The 23,582-nt window shown below is 41.3% G+C and overlaps 1 protein-coding gene across 4 annotated transcripts in view; it reads right to left on the reverse strand.

The window, feature by feature from the left end:
* DPP6 (dipeptidyl peptidase like 6) overlaps positions 1 to 23,582 on the reverse strand; it is a 508,492-nt gene that overhangs the window by 50,935 nt on the left and 433,975 nt on the right. For all 4 annotated transcript variants that reach the window (XM_054818789.1, XM_054818787.1, XM_054818788.1 and 1 more), the window contains exons 9-12: positions 7,712 to 7,866; positions 6,491 to 6,588; positions 1,084 to 1,207; positions 178 to 216 (exon numbers count right to left, since the gene is read on the reverse strand). In XM_054818789.1, the coding sequence (XP_054674764.1) occupies positions 178 to 216; positions 1,084 to 1,207; positions 6,491 to 6,588; positions 7,712 to 7,866 (416 nt within the window). The remainder of the gene's footprint in view (positions 1 to 177; positions 217 to 1,083; positions 1,208 to 6,490; positions 6,589 to 7,711; positions 7,867 to 23,582) is intronic.

Here is a 23,582-nt window from a genome sequence, read left to right on the forward strand (position 1 = left end):
AGATGGCATCTTGAATAAGAACTTGTTTATTACTAAGAAACTCTTTTCTACAACATAAATCATGCCGTCTTCCAAGTATCTTTCTCGGGTCTGGAAATCAGTTTTTCTCTTTGGGGGAAAAAAAAGGAAACAAAAAACCTACCAAAAACTTGACCACAAAGAGAAGATCACTATTACCTGTCTGTGCAGCCAGCCTTCACTTTCATCTTCATGTTTCTAAAACAGAAGAAGATCATTAATGCCATATTTTGCATGTATTACATTTTGCTTACCAGGGCAGGAAGCAGTTGGATTGAATCTGAAAAGTTGTTCAGAAATACAAAGAAACTGTTTAAATATGTGCTTCAGGAGTGTAACGCAGTGGCTGCTCTCCTTGTCTTTCCTCTCTGATGAATAAGCAAGCACTCATTCAGGAAAGCATTTTACTCACACAGACAAAACACATAAATCCACAAGACACATTATTCCCCAAAGAAATAAAGCTTGTTAAGAAATAAATAAAGGTTGAAATGAAAGTTGTTAAGAAAAGACTCTGCACTGTGCTCTATGCACAGTATTGCATCATTTTTTCCAGGGATGGATATATCAGAAGAATTTTCTACTGTGGAAACACCTACGCCAGTTTAAAAGATGGTATCTGCTAATACTTAACAGGTTATATCAATACACCATTTACATTAGTATGTCTATAGAAGGGATTAATTAACTACAATTAAAATGCATGTAGTTAAGCATGAGCCATTTTTAATGCCATTAAAAATATATAATGCCATTAAACTAAAATGTTGCAAAGATATTCAGGCTACAAACTGTTGATGTGTGTGCTTGTGCATGTATACAGTTGTTTCAAGACAAGTAATCACTCTCATACACACACAGGCACACACACACAGAGTGTTCCTGGCTTTCTAGAAGGTAAAAAAAAAAAAAAAAGTAAATATCGCAAGCATTATTTATATTCTGTGTCTGCCTACATAACTGTGTGCCAGCTGACTCGTCGCCAGGTAAAATAACTGAAATACGTTCTCCTTGCTTGGGTTATGAAAACCGATGGCAAGCGACCATTTGGCTCTTGTCTCCTACCTTTGTGCAGACTCCCGTGGTGGCATCGCACAGCGTCAGGATAGACACGTTCTGGGCCCTGTTCAGCCAGTTTACTGCCACCTTGGTGCTGGTTGCCCATTTCACCATGGTTATGTAGTAGTCCCTGCAAACACGGACGTACAGAAAGCAAATCATGATACTGACTTCCTAATGAATTGCCACGTGGCAGAGCAGTCAGAGGCTGCTGCAGGCAAACGGTCCAGGAGAGATCTCTGGTTATTAAGAACGCTGCTTCTTCATGTCTCTAGGCTGCCTTATGTATGGATCTCAACCCCTAAAAATGACATTTTTAAGGCTGTGCAGGTGTTTTATCTGCCACTTCTGAAAGTCATTTTCAAAGAAGAGACGAATGCGGAGATAAAGAATCTTTCAAGCTATTCTGTCTTCCAAGAAGGACTGAAATGCCTGGAGCTACAAATTTATGCACAGGTGGAAAAGAAATTGCAAACAATTTCCATTCTGAGCACACTAACCAGCTGAGTCAGACCCATCACTGCCAATGGTTGGATTCTTTATGCTTATGAAGAGTTAATGGCCTCTAAATATGCCTACTACACACCAAAATATCCACAAGTGTTGCAGTAAAAGGAAAATAGCAAGAAGGATATAGTTTAGAGAGACACAGCATTTCTGTAAAGCAGATGCAGCTGGTTGCCATAAAGACGTCAGCAGAGATGTAGACAGTTTGCATCGGCAAAACTGCCATCCCACATTCCCTGTACCATCCTCCGTTGCTGGACATACTCAGGTTGTGATAATACTTGGAGTAAATCACCAGTGGGGGCTGCACAGTCCTGTAATCAGTATCTTTAGGAAAAGTCCTGTGAACTAGTGAGCAATGCAACCACTTAGGCTGGGCTGGGCTGGAAAATACAGGTTCACGAATAAATACACCGACGGTCGCCTTCTCAGAGCCAGTCCGCAGGGGTACTCACAGATGTCCATCTCTGCAGCAATTCAGGGCTTCACCGCTTTATCTGTAGGGTAAAACTGGCTGAGCTGACAGAGCCACTGATGTTATAATATACTGCTGGGCTATGCGGGCCAAAGACATCCTTAAATTATAATATGACTTTTCACAGCATACAGTCTATAAAAAATTTATTAGTTCATTTGTTTGCTATAAAATATGTATAAGGAATTGTTGCTCTCATTGGAGTTAATGTGCTGTGTCACTGGAGAGTACTTTGTGTTCTGGCAAGTGCTCCTGCATATACTGAAGAGAAAGGGCAAAAGCAACAAAGGCCCATTTGTCTAGCAAAATAACAAGTTGGAAATTGATTTTGTAGTTTTTGGTAATATTTAGTGCCTGAATTTAGCTGGGGAAAAATAACAAAAGACCTCAACGATTGCATCCACTGCACTGGAAGGAAGGATACTTCCAGGTGAGACAACAGTAGTCTGAAAATTCAGTGCCTGAAATAAAATTGTAATTCTACTCTTTATCAGCAACAGCATAGGCCCTAAGAGGAAAAAAACAACGAAGCAAAATTAAACTGTATAACCATCTCTTCTTTCTCTCTAAAATTAACTGAGCAGATTCAGTCTCCCTAGAAAAGGGAATTTAGTACATATTGTGGCTTGGAGCATTTTTTCCATAAATCCAATTTAAAGTTTGAAGGATGTATATCCAATTTTTACATCCCTCTCACTGTTTGAACACAGGAGCCACAGTTCTTTCTCAGGAACTTTTAATTATTATTTTAGGTCAAATATTATCTTTCCTACCACCCCAAAGATGGGCATGAAGTCTCAATTTCTCTCTGAAACCTCTCCCAGCCATCAAGCCCACGGATGCCCCAGCCAGCAGACAACTACAGATGCTTGTATAGTTATTATTCTAGTCTCACAGTAGCGTGGAGTCTTTAATTTACTTCTTCACATCTCTTGTGTAGGACAACCAAGTTTCATGTTTCCCATTTTGCAGAGGAAAATGAGACAATAAGGTGTGATTCATCTCAGTTAATTTTACACATCTGCAGCTCCAGCAGCTGCACTGGTTGAGCAGCCAGTGGAGAGAAACGGGGCATCAGTGCGTTTCCCGAGCCCTCTTTGCCTGGCCTGTCCCAGGTGTTATAGAGAGCTGATTTGAGAACCTATTTCTTCCCATAGGGCGAAATCTAGACCAGCAGGTACCCGACCACTTTGTTTGTAGACATCCACATCAGAGCAGTTTACACCCTCCCAAAAGAAAGGAATAACTTGTCTGAGCCCCTTCAGGAAGGGTGTCGTTATGCTGAGCTTTGCAATGTATTTCCCCATCCCAGTAAAGACGTTGGTGGTTGGGTTCGCAATCATCTGAGCCTGGTTATTGTGCAGTGCCGTTATTCATACCCTAACCTGGCTGCTTTCTGGAGGTGTGAATCTAAAAGATGAGGTATGAATCTATAATATGAATACATAAAGTGTGACAGCAGTAATAAAGCCATAAACACCACAAAGAACAGACAATGATATATTATGTGGCCAAGTGACAGGCGGCAGCCCAGGCCTCGGTCCCTGGGGCACAGCTGGCTCCTGCCTCTCATCCAGACTCGAGTCGTCTGAGTTTCTCCATTATTTATTTGTCCATGTCCTACGCAAGGACTGGTGGTGATTTCTGCACTCACACCTTTCTTTAAATTGCCACTTGGGATGCAAATATGACATGCGAAATAAGTTCGATCATGGTCCAATTCTGACCACCTGGTGATGTAACTCTTGGGGTCCAATGGTTTTCACCAAAATAAAAAATGCCTGTCAGGTGTTAAATGTTATAATACTTTTTTTTTCCCTTGCAATTTCCACTCCTTCCCTTCACTTTCTTTTTCTTATAGAAAAACATGGCATTGGAGAAAATTTGGCAAAAATACTCAGAATGAAAGATTTTTTAAAAGGAAAAATTATCAAAATTGTACATTTTCCCCCAAATATATTTTCCTATCATCAGCTTTGTGCTTTTTAAAAAAAAAAAAAAAAACTGGAAAATATCCCAATTCTGTGGAAAATTTCTGACTTTTACTTTTAATTCTGAAAGAAAAAAGACCCTGGCATATCTCCACTTTATTCTCAGCTTTATTAATGGTACTAAACCACTTTGCTCCAGATAAAAAGAACACCAAGAAGTACCGCTCTGTCCATATATCATCTGCGCAAACAGATTGAGCACATTGGAATGCTTCAGATAGGACCGCTCTGCTTGAAGATCCTTATCACCAGCTTCCTCTGCTTCTTTGAAACTCCCTTCTGTAACTAACTGTATGGTACATCCCTCTTGTCTATTTTAATGAAATATCACACTAATCCTCTCATTTCAGAAAACATATGCATAATGAAAATACACCCCTATTGCTCTAGCAGCACTACTTATATCATGCCCTAGGGATGGAGATTGCCCTGGTTTTGATGAAATATACAGAGACTAATTAATTATGATATATTTTGCATCATTTTACAATATTGATTGCAACCAAATAAATTACAGCCACCCATAACCACATAGGACAAATTTATTAATAACATTTGGATCTTGCAGGCTGAAGTTATTACCATAATTAAAATGTTTCTGAGCCTCTCTGTTTACAGAGGATGCTAGCAACAGAAAGATGATATTGTCCAGGAGCTGCAGTTCTGATACTGTGATGAGGATACTGTGATGAGGATACTGTGACGGGGATACTGCGATGCTGAATTGCTACCCGCTGTATACAGATCTGAAGTCGGGTTTTTTTTGAAAGGCAAGTGCAGTTATGTCCACTTGGTTTGGTCACAGGTCATACATCTTTTGTCACATAAATGGATTTGGAGTATTATAGAGTTATTCAGTGAAAACATGCTCTGAGGCTGACATTAGCTTTCCTAGCAAAGAAAGGCAACTGCCATCTTAAATAATCCCACTGGTTTAGTATCCTGCCATCAGATGACTACACAGCCTACCCACAGGCCTGATATACTTACCATGCATAATGAAGATCACCCCTGCCCCCTCCCCTGCCCTCCAAGCTGCCCTGTTTTATTAGCTCTGTGCCGTACCCCTGTCTTTATTGGCACTGGAATTACAGATCGAGCAATAGAATTTAGCAGTCAGTAAAGAAAGGTGAGCGTGCATGTTGGTTGGATGCTCCTATGAGAACAAGTGATGTGCCTGGGAAGGATAACCATGCAGCACTGCAGGTGGAGGGGTCACTATAGATACTTTGGATGTAGAAGCAGAGTCTGATTTCTCTCAGCCTGCTGTTTAGCCTGGAGAAGAGGAGGCTGAGGGGAGACTTTATCGCTCTCTATAGCTACCTCAAAGGAGGTTGTAGGGATGTGGGTGTTGGTCTCCTCTCCCAAGTAACTAGCAATAAGACAAGAGGAAATGGTCTCAAGTTGTGCCAGGGAAGGTTTAGATTGGATATCAGGAAAAAATTCTTCACTGAAAGAGTGGTCAGGCATTGGAACAGGCTGCCCAGAAAGGTGGTGGAGTCACCATCCCTGGAGGTGTTCAAAAAATGCATAGACGTGGCACTTCGGGGCATAGTTTAGAAGGCATGGTGGTGTTGGGTTGACGGCTGGACTTGATGATCCTAGAGGTCTTTTCCAACCTTAATGATTCTATGATTCTATGTTTCTAAGATTCTTTGATTCTATGAAAGCTATTTCAAGTTTAAATCAGTTATTGAAATTCAGATTTGGATTCTAATCTCTGAGCTTTGCAGGGAGGTGTGCCATGCATTATCCCGAACAACATGATCTTCCTTTCAATTGCTCACCGACCCATAAACGTAGCTCAAGCTTTGACCACATGCTGAAGTCCATGCCAAACTTTAACACTCTTGCTGAATGCAGACTTAAGCGCTTGCTTAATTAGAAATGGGTGTCTAAGTAGTTGGCTGAATTGCAGGCCAACTTCTGAAATACACTTGCCCTAAAAACAGAAAAGAGCTTTCCTTTTTATTTTTAATGAAGATTGGGCAATGTATTTGCAGAATGTCCACCTGGTTTCATTCCTGTGTTCATGTCATGAAGCAGTGAGCTCATGTGTGCTGCATTATAGGGCTGCCCTGTTTCTGCTTCGTGGTCTTTCATACAGGCTGCAGACGATATTCCCTTTACGATGCCCGTGATTACATGTGAAATGAACGTGTTACAGATTTTGGGACATCATGCTGAGTTCTCTAAAAACAGCCTTAAGCTGAAGTTAGTCTGGGTCACAGTGATTTCAAGTAAAAAACTAATAATGTTCTATACAAATACATACAAGAAGAAATGTAATTTTAAAAATTTTAAACAGATTTACACAAAATTAAACTCCTTGATAGTGGAAGAGAAAAGCAGTGCAAACTGATCTTGAAAAAAAGTCAGGGACTGATTTAAATCCCTGACAGGAAAAGGGTCCAGCATCCCAGGGCAAGAAAGCACTTACCTCATTCTCTGATCGTCGGGGGGAGTCATTTCCAAGTCATGGGTAGGTCCGTTCAGGCCAATCACATGCAAAGAAATAGTTGGATTTTCCATTCCAGCCTGGATTTTAAAATAAGAATAAATTACCCTATCTTATACAACACAAAATGGTTTTGATTTGTTATGGCCCTATGAACTATAAAAATGTTTTCCCATTTTATGGGGTTACGGACCGGACTGCTGCAGTTGTTCACAAGAAAACTAACTGTAGTGATGTGGCACAGAGGTGTGGAGAGGTTGGTGGGCACGACCAAGCAGTAATTTTACTTGAGACACCTCTTGCCTTGGTAAAAAATGCTACTTCTTGTGGTGACTAGAAATACTGGTATTTTATGTATCTTTTGATAAAAGGTTGTCTAACAGAATGATAGTAGATACAATAAAATACTGATTCATTTTGTATTGTAGGAAAGGGCATCCCCTGCTGCATCACTGCTACCTTCCACAAAACCTGCATATATGTGGCTATCTCTCCTGTTAAATTACGGTTCAATCTGGACTAACATATGAGGTCTTAGGTAATCAGTGCGTAAAGCGAGATACCCAGAAGAAATGACTGCAGCACGGTACACTTCTGTACCGTCTTACAGTGGAAAATCACAGCAATAACAGCAGCAGCGTGTGGCTGCTGGCAGAGAGCTGCGCTGGGGCTGTGTACCTGCTGCAGGACTGCCGCACAGGTCTCTGCGATCAAGGAGACATTGGCTCTTAAGTCTTTTCTGGCTTTCACTGTGTTCTTTGTAATGCTCAGGCACATCATGTGTCCGAAACCAGGCTATCTCCTCTGACATTCGGCCACCCTGGATATTCTAAGGAAGCCCAAATACTACGTTTTCCTTCTATATAAAAGGAAATGTATCTAAACGTAGTAATGCTGGCTTCCAAACTCTCAGACACCTATCTAGCATGGAAGCATAACTGCTTTTGTGTGGGTACAAAGCAAGAAATTTTAAATCTTACTTTCGTTATATTCAGAAGGACTAATACTTGAATCTGAAAACTGCGGTTTTACAAATGCAACTAAAGAGTAATGAAGACCACATTCACCAGGGAACAGCTGATCTTCCCTCAGATCTGTTTATTTCGTTGCTTATGAATGTGCACTAATATGCAGTCTCCTGTCTGAGCCTACTGGAAAAAATAAAAAATTGGTAGAACAAGACTTTGTTTTATTTTCCCTTACCTTTGGGTAATGATATGTTTTAACAGTAGGGTAAAGGCTGCCAGTGTATACCGGGATCTCCATGGTGGGGACTCTGGAGGCATTAATTGTTGCATATGCTAACCTGGTGCCATCAGGAGACCACCAATGAGCAATATGAGTCTTCAAGATCTCCTCTAATTAAAAAAAGAAAAAAAAGGCAAGAACAGAAAAAAATGATATTAGACATAAATTACTAGTTAGCAATAAATGAAACAGCATAGATATGAAAATCCCAGTCTAATCACAGCACAGGGAGGATGCCAAAGGAATATCAATTAAAAATACTCATTAAATTATGCCATATACACAAATGAACACAATTGATAACAATTACTCTGAATATATAGGTTATTAAGCATAATTATCTTCTCTCAAGAAACATCACATTATTCAAATTAGTACACATATCCATGACAGCATAAAAGGCGCTGCTACTCCTACTGTGTGTCCTGCACACGGATACGTGAACATATATACGTGCGCGTGTTGGCAGAGCTTGGTTTCCTACCTGCGTGATGGTAACACAACCGAGTTCCCTTGGGGCTAGTGGAGAACTGCAATGGCTGAGATTTAGTTCTCCTCCATAAAGAGTTCACAAAGTCACACCAGACACGTATCAATGGGTTCACATAGTGTTTATACTCAGATACAAGTGCTTCAGCTACAATTTAAATCTTCTTAAGCTCTGTTGCCAGTTGGGAATAAACAAAAATAGCAATTTTCTATAGGTTATGAAATGCTGGAACTCTGTAACGCTTTACAAGATAGCAGGCTTTAGAGTCTGTGGCTCGGATACCATCTTGACTTTTATTCCTATTTCATTTTTTAAATCAGTTTTGCGAAGCAATTTTCAATAAATAGCCAGGGTCAGAGACTGATCCTTTTTTCCACCGAGTTTGGGATTATGGATTTTTTGGTGATTTGAATAATGCAGTTGCTATTGAAAAGGTACTCAGAAAGATGCCAATATAAACATGTCAGAGTTCAAGTATGTAAGGAGAAAACAAAATTGCCATTATAAGAAATGATTTTGCAGGCTGGCAGACCCTAATTCTCACTAAACACAAATTCGAAGAACTTCTAATTTCCAACACCTTTTCTTATAATTTACTTATCATTTTCATTGCAAAGATGACTTCAGCTTATAGATATCCAGAAAAGCTATAAAATTCACTCTTTGTGCAAAGTGTCTCCAGTTACTGACATTTGGAAGACACTAACTTGGCTTTTTAAACCTCCCATTTTGCGAAAGGCAATAATGTAATCCATTTTCATTAAGAGGCTTAATATCATGAGTCATTCCTATTTAAACCATAGCAGAAGGACTTGCATATGCTGTACAGATTGATGGGCAGAAAGACAAGTCTCATTACTTTAATGTGAGAATGAGAATGAAAGATGCTGCAGAGGGTTTTGAAGCCTTCATCACTGAAGCCCTGCTGCACAGGTCCAAGCAGCTCCAACGTCTGCTGTTATCGCTGGTCATTGCAAAAACAAAAGAGGATTTTCAGAGTTCAGACCCACTGTATTCGTACATCACTCTATGATGACCCCTCGATCCAGCCAGAATGTCTCTCTGGTCTGAAGAGTAGAAACTCACTAAAGATTGTTTTATTTCTTTTAAAAAAATCTTGGATGAGTGATCCTTGGAGAACAGACAGACAGCTATATTCATCATAGAGTAAATGAACACCTTTGTTAATCCAGACTTGCAAATGGCTTGAGATAAAACTCAAGGTAACACTAGAAAGACTGCAAGGGAAAATCACCGAAGGTTATGCCTTCTACAAATAACAAATTAGTTAATCAATACTTAATGGCAACATCTAAGTGAGGTTTCAGAAGGATGTCTAGGAAGTTGCAAATATTACACAGGAAAGCATGTGTCTGGCAAATTTGCTTTGCTGCATTGTCCCACCTGCTGTGCGTACATTTAAAAGATGCTGCTTTTGACTTTTATATTGGTTGCTTATTAAAGAGGTAATTAAGAACATAAAGGAAAAGGAGTAAAAATGGATGGCAGATGAATCCTTGACATTTTAACATTAATTAGGAATGACTTTATTCAGCAAACATCTTCTCCAGAATCTCAGACTTAATGAAGCAGTTCTGCTGAAGGTCACATGCCAAGAAAGGTTTTAGTGCAGGTTTTGTGGTCCTCTGTTAATGAGATTTAATTGTGTGAACCTTTGCGTTGAAACAAAGCCAGGACCTTGTCATTATTAGAGAGATCAGTCAGTTTTAGCAAACTAGAGAACATTCTTATGAAATATAAAATGCATTAATACCAGAAAGTTTCAGCTGAAAATAAAATGCAGTTTGCAGACAATTTGTTCTTGGGGACACTTTATTCTTTGTGCTTGCATTTGCCACACGCTCAGAAAATCAGTTACGTTCAATACACCTCGGTCTTTCTAAAGTCAGTTCAGAACCCACTTCACATATGTAAGTAACCAGGTTCTCCTCAAACACCAAAGCCCTCTTTCACATATACCTCATGACCTCCTAGCTAAGAGTATAAAGTGCTAATTGATCAAAACTTTTGCTCTCTTCCTCAAAGCTCGCAGTCACTGGGTGCTACATGATGTAGGGATGTTGTGAGTGAGATGTGGAGATTCCTCACAGTTGGTTGCTGGTGGCTCTGTGCTTCTTTCTCCACAGCTTTGCTTGCCAGCCATCGCACTGGGGCGTGCAAACCCCAAAACCAGTGAGAATGAAGCGTGCGGTTGCTTTAACTGAACGAGGACTGTGATGCCGCCTGGTCAGACTTGGTCGCCGGGTTCAAGCACAGTGTCTGAGGCAAGTCAATGCTCATTCCACGTTACTACATTCGGTATCAAACAGCTCCGAAACTGCTGGATGACTGTGCTTAGAAGCAGTTAATTTTTGGTGGGGATACGTATCAGCCAGCTGGTAATCCAGTGAAATGTTTATGCTCAAGGAGTGTTAGAGTATGTGTATTTTAATCCCTGTTCTAGCTGAATACGACTCAGTTGAATGATCATTTCAAAGCTGTGAAACAAAGAGTCTTCTAAGTTAACAGACCCTCAGGAGGCAGATTTGAAGTCCTAGATTGGAGTATATTCAGTGACAACTGGGTATGTATCCATTTTAGAGACTTTAGTATCACTGATGAGAAAAGAAACTGGAGGTAATAACAGAGGCGTGATGAGAGGAATCTTCCCTGAGCTGAATTAAAGGTTGCTGCATTCAGTGCATTACGTAGGTGGTACTCTTTGGTATGAAGACCTGAATAGCATCCAAAATGAATCAGGCTGCCCTCAGCAGGAATGCTATCTCTTCAGAAGAACATTTCCTTATAGATGCTTTCCTGCTCACCGTCAGTAAGCAGAAAGAAGTCCCTTGCTGTGGTTCTCAGCTGCCAAGTAGCAAGTGATGAATCTGGGTTTGGATGTAGCATTTGGCCATGACACCATAATGGCAATTCCTGGATGAACTGCACAGTGGATCAGAGATTGGATGGACATTTCTACTAGGTGTGTTATCCAAAACTAGCCCAGCACCTATATAATAGGAAAGCAAGTGTCTGCTTGTTTCAAACTTTGAGTTAATGCCAGCAGTGCTTGCAAGAGCAATGAAATGGGAGACTTGTGTCTTACTTTAGGGAACAAACTTCTCAAGGAATCAGGAAACAGGGCTGGAAGGGATTTCAAAAAATGATCTGGCCTCTTCCTCCATGGACAGTATCCACCCCAATCCTGCAAGAATCTTCACCAGTAGATTTTGCTATTCCTTTTGATACTTGTATAGCACCTTTAGCAGAGGTTTGGCCATAGAAGTCAAACACTTTTAATTTTCATGTCCACCTCTGTCTAAGCACTGAACAGTCCCACTGAAGTGCTTCCAGACCTCTGCCTTCCCTTATAGAGTCAATGCACGAAAAAGCACCAGGGCTTTATCTTCTGCACCCTCAGTGGTGACCAGCGAATTCTGGATAAAACCTGTTGTATGGACCACATTTGGAAGTCCACGCAGATGGTTTTAATGTTGTGAACCATAATCTGCCATTGTGGTATTTCTACAGACATTTCCATGACAAATCCACTTCCCAGGCTTGTGCAGAGTTCTAGACTGGCAGAGCTCCTCTTTGTTACTAAGTACAGGTAAACGCCATGGCCATAGGGGTTTCTTCATGCATTTCTAAAAATCTAACTAGTTCTGCAGCTTTCGTTCATCCTGAGTCATATTTGTGAATCATGCCTTTCTGCTGAAGGTGGCAAAGTTCTGGCTTGCAGTTGGTGAAAAGCATGAAGCCTTCACCAATGACTGACTGGGAAATTCATTGGTAGCTTAGAGGTTGTTTCCAATTTTTGAAGTGGCCACAAATAACTTGTAATTTGCAAGTGTGAGTTAACAGAAGCAGAGATGTGCACAAGAAGACAAGGATGCTTGGACAGATCGATGCTCTGACAGGTACCGTTGCGACCCCTTTCTATCAGTTCCAAAAAGAATGAATATGATGTCAGGGTGAAAAACTGAGAAAAAGGAATAAAGAAATAATTGTCAAGTGAAAGGATATATTTGGTTTTTTGTCATCACAGTCAACAGAGGCATATAGCTGTATTAGCTGTATAATTTACCAACCAAGGCTATATATATTACAAGCATCAATACCCCAGTTCCCATGTACGATGAAATAGCTGGAGACACCACCCTGATCAGCCATTTTCCTTTGGCCACCCTCATGCTTCTGCTCTGTGCAAGGTAGGATCCCATCACTTCATGGCCATCCTCAAGATGTGCCCATGCCCACGTGTCCCCGTTGCCACCCCTCGTGAGCGCGGTGATAATCATACCCACACAGCCGCACGGGCAGCGGCACATAAAGCCTGTCTGCAGGAGTGAGCCACTCAGTGCAAGACTGGTCCTAAGAGCTTTTCAATCTTTAATTGCTAACATCTTCTAATAAGAAGGCCCAGGTAAAATATTACAATGAATGCAAAGAAGCTAACCTTTTCTCTTCCAGGAAAAAATTACTTGCTCATAGATCCATACTGCAGATAAACAAGAGATCTTCTGGAGAACTGAATGGTGTGTCCACCCTTGGTGAAGCCATTCATGCTATACGGATGAGGTGCAGCTACCAACTGCAGTGTCATTAACTTGGAAAAAGTAAGTTCAATTTATAACAGCTGAGGTGTGCTTGGAGACTGGGCAGAAAGGGCTTTTTTTACTGCATCTAGAAAAGTAGAGGCTTTCTTCATCTCAAGAGATCAAAATAAGGATGTAATGGGTAGAGGCACTTAAAAAGTTTTACCTATTAAATAAATCAATTTCTTTTATACAATTAAAATTCTCTTCTCGTTCCAGACATTGCATTTTCTTCTTCAGTAGGAAATCAAAAGTATATCATTAATGTTGTGCCCACAGAAGACAAAGACAGAAAATAAATAGTTTGATTCTCCTCTGAGTAGATATAGATATATGCACACACACACATACACAAACTTATCTAGTTTTCTGTCAATACACCCATTAATATCAGAAAACTTCAATTTTTACACAAAGAATTATGCAAGACTTTGTCTGACAGAGGGAACTTCACCTTCTGTGTTATTTATTGCTGATGTAGTAAAGTGCAGCAATTCCAGAAAGTGTAATCAAAGGGTTTGTTTGTGTGCAGTATTGTAGATGATGCTCAGATCATTAAGTATTTGGTGTGCTGAAGACATTTTGCTGTTTTATTAAAACTGTTAATAAAAAGGAATTTTAAACAAAATGAAATTAAAGCCTAACATAAAGGCCACGGCTTACGTTAAGAAAGAAAGCTCAAAAGAATTTGTCAGTAGGAAGCATCAAAAGAACATAAGAAGAAGAGAGATCAGAGAACAGAAAGGGGGTCTAGGAAAGGAGAAAACAAAGACTTCTGAGATAGCAAAACCCCAAGGGTTCTCATAGAAACATCAAATAAATACAAATGCTTATTTGACAGCTGCCATCTGTTTTAAAATCAATTACTAGACTATCTCAAACCACCAACCACACATCCAAATTGATTATTATTGTACAGTTTGAAAGTATTTTTACCCGGCTAGGGAAAACACATTGTTCATATCGGCCTTCACTGACATGTGTTTCAGGGATGGCTTTAGAAGACCACCCTGCCATCTTTCATACATACGCAAGCAAATTTTTCTCTCAGTTGCTGTAGTGTAGGTCTACATTGACTTCCATTAAGTCATTGTAATAGGTATAAAATGGGTGTAAAAGTAGTTATGTGCATGCAAATGGCATAAAACTGTTTTATATTACTATATCCAATCTGCATTTTCCTGTGTCGACGTTATTTTATGCTGATGTCAGCAACAGCCCTGCAGCACTATTGATTTCAGTGCAATTAATCCTCTTTCACAGCTGTCTAATTGAGTCAGGTGAAGAAAAAAAAAAAAAGTCATTTTGCAGGGCCACTAAACAATTCAACAACCTTTTGTAGGAAAATAAAAAAAAAAATTTTTGGCTGAGCCTAAACAAGAGGCTCAGCCCAATCCCACAGTCCCTATATGCTGACAATCACCATTCTCAAGGTGTTTGTGCCATCATCCAGGAGATCCTTAAGAAAACCTGAGCTGTAACACTCACCCCAGTGACCCTTTATTCCTTCTCGAAACATACAGCCTCTTCTGCCACTGACAGGCAACAAGCTTATAAAGAATAAAATATTACTTCCTTTCATGGCATTTTTGAGGACATACTTTAGAGAACATGTTTTAGAGAACACGTCATGAAATCCTTCATCCAAAAAGCTCACCACCCGATGGCAGCAGCATTATGCAGCTGTGGAGCCCAACAGACGCAGGCAAGGTGCTCCCATGTGTTTGGCAACCGTGAGAAGGTGGCAGCCCCTCACCTCGGGGAAAGGAGCCCAGCCAGGAGATTTGCATCTCCTCGAGCACAGGGAAGGTGTGGGCTGCAGGTGTCATTAATTTCCCCTTAGTCATACAGTTTAATTGCTTGAACACATGTTGTTTTCCACTCTCACAGCCTTGCAGCCCTTTGCTCCTGCAGAACATTGTGTTGAGACAACGAGCGAGGGTTTGGCCAGTGCTTTCCGCCTCCCTGTGCCCAGATGCTGAGGGCCTGAAGAGAAGCTCATTCCAGCAGGATGGTGCACGCTCAGCACCGAGGACAACCCCATGGGACTCTTCATATGTTCTGCACGGTCAACAAGGCCATATCTTACCTCCACATCTTTCAAAAGCTGCTGCATGGCCTGAGCCAAGCCCAAGCTTGGCAAACAGTCAAACCCCACCAAATCTGAAGGCAAATTGGCCATGGTCCACCTTTACTTCTGCAAGCTGAACGTGGCTCTGTGTAACAACATCACAAGCTGCTGTGCTCCAGCAGAAGACATGTCACCTCTGTGATACCTGGCAAGGACCCTTGAGGGAATGACAGAGAGACAAAGAGCAAACGGCGTCCAGCAGAGCCAGGGTGCTCACATCAGAGGCAGCTCTGCCAACCAGCCTGGCCAAATCCTGACCACTCCAACCCAGGCTCCTCATCCATAGTCCCAACTACCAGCAGAGCCAGGATGGCATCAAGCTGCTGACAGACAGAAGAGATTTTCTGAGGCTACTCATCTTGCCCACGTCAAAACTGTGGGTTTAATACTTGTGGTTTGTTTTTTTCCCCCTGGTCCATTGATTCTTCTAATTTGTTGTGTTTCTAACAGTAAAAGATCCTGTAGCTGTTATATGAGTCAGGGCATTGGGGTGTTGTTTACAAGGTTATTGACAAGTAGCTGCCAGACCTTTTCTGCTGTCTGAGTGCTTGGGGGCTTCAAAATACTGGTAGTATTGACTACCAGCCTGATCCTATGCTCAGGTACGCCTCCGCAGTTCTTATACGCACGCAGGAGGTCAGGCTCAGGTTGTAATAACCAAGAAATCGCAAATGTTTACAACCCCCCTCATTCATACAAATGGATTGGTTGACGAAAACCACCGAACAAAATAGATGCACACAAGTGTGTGATGTCATCTGAGAAGTACAGGCAAATTCTCACAAATAAGAGAAGAATTCAGCAATTCAGAAGTGGCCAGAGGGGCTGGGGGCTCCTCCAGGCCATCTTCACATCCTGGCACACTGAGCGCACTCAGTTGTACAAATCCCACTGGAGGTGCAAAAAGCCATGGAGAGGGGCTGGCCCTTGGATCTCACATGGACCCTGTGTCTCCACCAGCAGCAATAAGCAGCTCCCTTGGAGGTCTGGCACCCCTTCCAGAGCAACCGTGGCACGCAGGCAAGCAAGAATACCATATGCCATACACACTGCCATACTATCGTGAGGGCACGCCAGTATTTTAAAGCCTGTTTTGCAGTAAGTGCTGCAAAACATAAAGGAAGGTATACACCTCTTTGGACAAACGTGCCAGAGCAACACTGAGTTGCCTCCACGCCCTCCTTCCGCTCTTTTTAGAAGTTTCCCTTCTCTGTGCTACTGGCTTTTTCTCCCCTGTGCACCATCGTTAGCAAGCCTTAGCTGTTTGCTTTCAAAATCATTAATGATTAATGCTCACAATAGCTCCTAACAATTAGCAGGTTTCCTCCTTTCATGATGTGTCAGCCACAGTAAAAACCTCTTGGACCATCCTTGGCTTGACCATCATGCAGACATTTCATCAGCACAGGCAAGTCTGTGATCTGTCAAGATGTTCAGATGTAAGAATGAAAATGAGAACTGAATTATGAAAGTAAAAATATTACTTAGAGATCATATCGACAGATACTCCTGTTTCTAACTCCCACTCCAAAGAGCAAATGCATCTGGAAATCCTGGCCACAGTGGCACACTGCTGTATGTCTCTAATGCATAATAAGAATGTATTTTTCCATCACCTGGCACCAACGTAAACCCACAGCCTGTTGTCAGCTCTCCACGAAAGCCTGTTAGCTACAGGCACTAAATCTGTAGACACTTTTCCTGGCAAAAGTCTTCTGAGTAATTTGCACTGCAGCTCATTGCTGTGGGTAAATGTTCATTGCAAGGTCGTATCGTACCTTTTCAATTGCTGAGGACCTAGACGACAGAATTGATGTTGCCCAACCGACTGGATGCAGTAGGGCTCCTTACAGTCAAAGCCTTTTTTTTTTTTTTTCCTTTCTCTTTTTTCCCCCTGCCATTTAACAGGCTGCTGTGGCTGGAAATACAATTTGCTTATCTGCGCAATGCAGTGAGACAAATCAAGGCTTTCATTATATGCTGAATATTACTCTACTCAAATCTGCTCAAGTAGCTTCCACTTCACCTTTCCTTTAAATTAAAAGTTACAGGTTCTTCCCAACTCATCTGTGGGTTTTATGATAGGAGGAAGATGGACAGTCAACCTTGACACAGGGGATCCATTTCAATAGCTACAGACATATCAAGAAAGTTAGTGATCACAAAACCCTCTGAATTTGACTATCCAAAATACATTAGACGATTGCAATAGTTCAAGAACACAAATGCCCAAAAGCAATCTCTTTTAATGCTTCATAAAGAAATATGAGAGATAGAAGACTGAACAGTCTGACATTGCTATTAAAGAACTTGATTCTTCAACCCCATGGACTTCTATCCGCACTTGCGCAAGCTGTCTTTCACGTGAATTACTTGCATGATTTATTCACTCTGAGCAGCACCTGCTAGTCACCTAGCATGACTGCTAATAAACGTCAGTTAATATTGCAAAATATGGTCCAGCATTATAAAATGAGAACCGTAGCACATTGACGAAATTTAGTTTAGCTCCAAATTTCTTACCCAGTTTAAACTGCTACAGTCATTGAACAGCCATTAAAAACCCACTCAGAGTTTATATTGCCTTACTATGGCAATATTCCCAGAGGTTTCAACCTGAACAGTGATTCAGGATCTGGCAAACTGCGAGATTTAGCTCCATAATGACTCAGAGGATGAATCTGATTTTATAGTATTGAATAATCAGAGGAACCACTGAGATCAATAGACTTACCCAGGAATAATAAAAAAGAGAGCAGGATAAAAACAGAATCTGAATTAGCTTATAGATATATTTCAGGAAAAAACCCACTCATTAAATAATAGAAAAAATTATTATTAATGAAAGTAATGGCATGTAGTAAGGTTATGCCACTGTTGGATCAGTGTGGTTTGACTGTGTTTATCAGAGCGGTGGCACTTGCATGTTGAACAGAAATTATGTTCTTCCTAGGTGCAAATCTTGAAGGACCTCTACTATTGACACAGGGAAACACACAGAAAAGACAAACACACCTGTGACCATAGAAATCTCTTTTTTTCTCTACTACTAGGAAATCCTTTTTTTTCCAATATTTTTCAGCACAGTAATTCTAAATCCACTCACAAAAGCTTGTATAGTGACCTTCCTTGGACCACTTGGAATTACTCCATCTCTCTCCAGGGAGCTGCAGAGCTCAGGCTGAACCCCACTAATGCCTAGAAGATATTACAGATGCTTTGGGTACAGGCGATGTCTCCAGCTGCACTACGACACGAGGGAAAGCCGCACGGAACCCTGCACCGAGGGCAAGGGCAGCAACTCCGTGTAACTCCGACTGACATCCCCAGCCCAGAAACTCCCATAAATAAGTGAGATATAGTAAATAAACCCCAATGTTCTGTGTATGTAGAATGCCCAATAGGGAAATGCTGGCAGAGCATAAATCAGTTTGCAGTGAAGAACATTTCTGCAACAACCACTCAAAAGCCCTTTTTATTAAGGCAATAAGTGCGTGCCCAGGCAAGGACAGACAAATCAGGGAAACACCTTCTCTTCTGGTGAGGTGGAAGGAGGTGAAAAGAAAGATGCTGTGAGTGTTTCCCTCCACATCTGCCGAGCACGAAGGGTGCGAAGGCCTGAAAGGGCATCGGCAGGGTGAGCGAGGCGGCATGCCCCAGCTCTTGCTCACGAGAGGGGAGATGCTGGGGTTTGTCAGTCACGGGGCGCTCAGCGCCTTGCCCAGCAAAGGTCTGGTCCGTGATACGTTTCTCATCGCAGGCACTACCCCCACATATGTCTGTATTCACCAACTTTTTTATTTTTTAATTTATGACCATTCTAATTTCCTTGGAGAGTCCAAAGTTTGTGTCTCTAATGACTGCTGGTTTTACTTTAAAGCTACAACAATTAGAGTCTTCTAATGAGAGTTTTAATTGGACAGTGAATTAAATACCAGATGAGGTTAACTATTCATAGTGGCAATGGAATTACAGAGATTTAGATATTATTTTTAATTTTGTTGTATTTATTTCAGTTTTCTATTCCCTGTTGTGTCTTGTTTCTCATAGTTGTACACTGATTCCGTTATTTTCAACTTTTTAATTTCAACTGACAAAAACCTCACCTATAAACCAGCACAGAAAAATTTCAGAAAAACAATACCAAAATGCATAGAGAAATGTACATATAAGCACACACACAGAACCATGCAGTAAGAGAAAAAACAATGTCAGCATAATTGGATCTAAAACTGGTAGGAAAAAAACTTATTAAAAATGAATTTCATAGAAAGGCAATTAAGAATTTTAAGGAAAAAAACCACGATTAATTAACTGCAAATTATAAGTATTACTTTGAATTGCGTTGTACAGAACAGTATCAAATTACTAATTATCCTTGCCCGCTTTGTTCGAAGATCATGAATGTGCATTTTAATTTACACTGGAGTAAGCTAAATACACTGAGAAACAGCATGTAGAATTTTGCAGAAATCGCTGGGGATGAGGGGAAACTCCCCCATTACCATATAAATGACATGCACAGAGTTATAAATGACACACACTAGATCCAGCTCGTATTGTTCTTTAGGATGTGGCAGGCAAATACCGGAAATTACAATAAAGCTTATAACCTACCAGATAATAAATGTAACCCATACCCCACAAATCCCAATCTACCAAAGATAATTTTGTCTGCTGGTTTTTGCTGATTAAGGGTGGAAAAAAGGGTTGGAAAAAAATGCCCTCCTCCTTTCCCTTTTTTATCTGTTGCATTTATTGGCAGGATGGAGATGGCTCCATTTTTATCTACCTAACAGCTCACGATATCTAACGTAGCCTAATCTTCTTTTCCAAGGCCTTCATAGCCTGCTCTACCCTTAAATACTTCCTATTTAGTATCGAGGACAAGTCCCACATAAAAGAAGACTCATTATAGCAGGTCCTTTCTTCTCCGGTATATTTTTACCATGATATCCACGACGTTAGCAGCGCTGCTGTGTTGAGATCACGGCTGACCGATATCTCCCTATTCCCCGCAGCAGTCTGGGGACTGGGTCTGGCTTTGCGGGGTGTTTGCTTAGCACTAGGCAGAGCCAGGCCTAGTACATAGGATCCTAGGATGCACCAAGTTGGCAAGTGCTTTCCCACCACCAGGCTATGGAACGTATGTTTTGAAATGCCTCAAAATGTTCAGATGGCAAACATGATCAAATTACAAAGAATATACCATCGTCCATGCTGAGTAGAGCCAGAACTGCTGAGCTGCACTCCTTGCCCTCCTATTGTTTATCACTAAAACCAGTCATTTTCTAAGTCATGTTATTCCTGGAGTATTTGGATGGGGTTAAACTCAGATGCTAATTTTAATATATAGTGTCCTTTCTTTCTAAGGCTTTCTGGGATGCCTTTCATCTTTTCGTGGTAACTTTACCCTTGGAAAACACAGCAGCTCTGGGCTGGCTGAACATCCCTCCCCACTGGTGATGTGCGGCTGCGGCAGTGCCCGAGGTGGGTACTCTGTCCTGCTCCTGTGGGGACAGAAATCCGCGTGTGGGAACGTCCACCAGAGAGGGAGGCTGTGATTTACTCTTCAGGTTTCTTCAGGGTGATATTTCTCTGTCATTCCCTCCAGCCGCTGAAGATTGTGTGCTGGTCTGTGGCTATAAATCCCAATGACTTTGTTGGCACATTAGGTGTGAGGTTTCATCTTCAAGGCTTAGCAAGATCCCAGCAGTATGTGAAAATACTCAAGGTGTGGTTACATCATGATAACACAGATTTTTATTGTTTTGCAGTGTGAAGAGCATTTCTTTAAGGAGTGCCAACAGGATGTATGGTTTCTGTTTTGCAGACCTACGTTCACGAACTGAAAAAGGGACCATGATACACGGCTATAAATACAACCACCTGGTTGACTAATTGCCTGTAAATTAACTTTCTGTGCCTTGTGTATTCAGAGAGCTGGCTTAGTGCAGATTTCAGTCGAAATCCATAGCTGGTATAAATAATGTATCTAGTGATACACACTAACTAAGGATCCAGTTCTTGTTTTTCAATGTAATACAAAGAAATGTAACAGTGTTATGCTTGTCCACTAAGGACTTCTGTGTTCAAAGGAGCCAAATCCACTCCTTTCATACCTGTGAATGCACTACATGATTCATTATTTTCTACTTCAAACCAAAAATAGACATTTACTCAGTAAAACTGTGCAGCCAAGCAACTGTTTAATGCTTTCTTTCCTTTCTCAAGTGGTCAGCAAAGTGCACGCTGTTTCCACAAATCTAAACTACAATCTTAAAATGAGGTAAGGTCAGACAGGAGAAGTGACTCTTGATCTTCAGGCACATTTTAGCTGCTGTATTGAAGGCAAAGGGCTGGTTTCTCCTCTAATGCATAGCTTAGCTGTGCTTTCAAATGCATTCTTTCTCCTAGAGGAGGTGAAAGGGTCAAACACGGGACACAGCTGGTCAGGGACAGTCTCTGGATATCCCAGGAACATTATTTTGCTGGAACCAAAGCCAAATGCTTTGTAATCTGCTGTTTACTACCAAGCACTCAGTGGACTTGCATTTGTAATTTCTATACACTTCAAGCAAATAATTCATAGAGGAGAACATCAGTTCTGGGACGGGAACAGAAAGGTTGGCTGTTTTAACTCTAATATGCTTAGTCAGAGCTGGTGTTTTGGCTTTGAGCGAGATGGCTACATCCGTCACGTTGCCGCTTTCCTCCTCTGCCAGGGAAAGGAGCTGTGCCAGGACTGGATTCTGCAGTGGCCCTTTTGAAGACTCCATGGGCTGGAGGCAACCATACCTCTTGGCTTCTCCACTCTTCCTGCAACTTCCCTTCAGGCTGAGGCACCGTTCAGCAGCATTGTGCTGTGTGATCTGCTCATTAAAGATAATCTTGGGCCTCGGTAATGAGTAGATCATCTACTACAACACTTCTGAATGGCAGTTCACACTGGAAGAAAATTGTTGTTACGTCGGCATTTTTGTCTTACTACTCCCACCTCTCATCTGGCACCACAGGCTCTCTGCTAACGGGGCCAGAACAACCCTGTTAAAATTATCTTTTCTCCTTTTTGGGCTTATTATTCTGTCTTGAATAATTTTAAATCTCACAAAAGCACTGAAACATTTCTGATGCATGCCAGGCTTTCCTGGTTCACTATTTGCCAGGTCAGCATCCAGTTCAAATTCTTCTCACTAGCAAGGTCAAAATCAGACGCCCAAAATTCATAGGTAGGCTCTTAAACAAGAGATGCCCCATACGCAGAATTGTGATGTTCCTACTCAAACAACATAACATTTTAACTAATGTGATCGTCTTGTTTGCCGCTTAAGCCATACAAGCAGAAGGATGCCAACTTCTCCCACTGGTGCTCCAGGCCTGGTGTTTATCGATGGTACCCATGAGCCAGAGCAGCAGCTTCACTGACAGACCTGGCTAAAATGGGGAAATCCACAGGGAAATTCCCAAATTGCTCTCTGCCCTATAGTGCTGGACAATAACCACATCAACTCCCTCAGCCTTCTCCTGACCCTCCCATCCCACCAGGTTATTTTTATCATCAATAGCTGATGATACCTCCACAGTTGTTCCAGATGCCAAATATTAGAGAAAAGAGCCAAGAAGCCAGACAGGATCCTAAAACACCTACATCTGGCTGGAAAATGATTTCTCCAGGGTATATATTTACTCACGATACAATCACGGCAAGAAGCGCTAAATCACAGGGCTTTTAGACCCTTATCAAGAGCCACCACACATATAGACAGACCTTGGGGCAACACACAGGGTGTTGGGGAGAGAAGGGAGAGAAAAAAACCAAGATAATTCTAAAGCACCGTAATTAATCCTTTCCCTCTCCGTGTGCTGCAACTTTGTGCCGTGCCTGCGAGGGGCAGCACAGCCTCAGTTATGGCACCTGAAATCGTTACGCTACTGGGGGCACAGCTCTTCACTCCTACCTTATTCTCACGATTTCTAGCCTGCTGGTGATAGTCCAGAATAATACATAACAGTCTCCAGGTTAGGATGGGTCAGTTCAATAATCAAGTGAAGTTTAATTTTTAAAATGAGATATTGAATCTTTTAAGTCATCTCCGTGCCTACAGTCTGAGGCAGAGACTGGAAAATCAAAACAAATGCAATAAAATACAATGATCTCCAGATAATTCCCATCAAGTAGATTTATTTCGATGTCTGTTTTCAGACTGTTGCCTTCAATTTTAAAAGCACAATAGCATGAAAACATAATGTTTTGCTTTTAGGAGCTGTTTTTCTTCAGTTCTATTTCTTACTAGTTTCCGAAATCTTTAATCTAGCTATCTTGAAAGCCTCCTTTAAAGAATTGCTTTTGATCTATTCTTAAGCAGTGGCAAACGATGTTGGGTTTTGGTTTTTTGGGGTTTTTTTTTTTTTCTGCTATTGTTGTTAAATCAAATACAAGACAATGACTCAACTTTGAGGAAAAGCAAAACTAATGTGGGAGGCAAATGGTTGTGAGTCATATGTGTAAAAAGGGAAGGAGTGAAGTGATTTGTTCTTATTTTCTGGAATTTGCAAGTCAGGTGAGAGTCCACCAGCCCCTCCACAGTGCTGAACAGCTTTAAGAGC

This window comes from Grus americana, chromosome 2 (genome assembly GCF_028858705.1).
Source record: "Grus americana isolate bGruAme1 chromosome 2, bGruAme1.mat, whole genome shotgun sequence".
NCBI lineage: Eukaryota > Metazoa > Chordata > Aves > Gruiformes > Gruidae > Grus > Grus americana.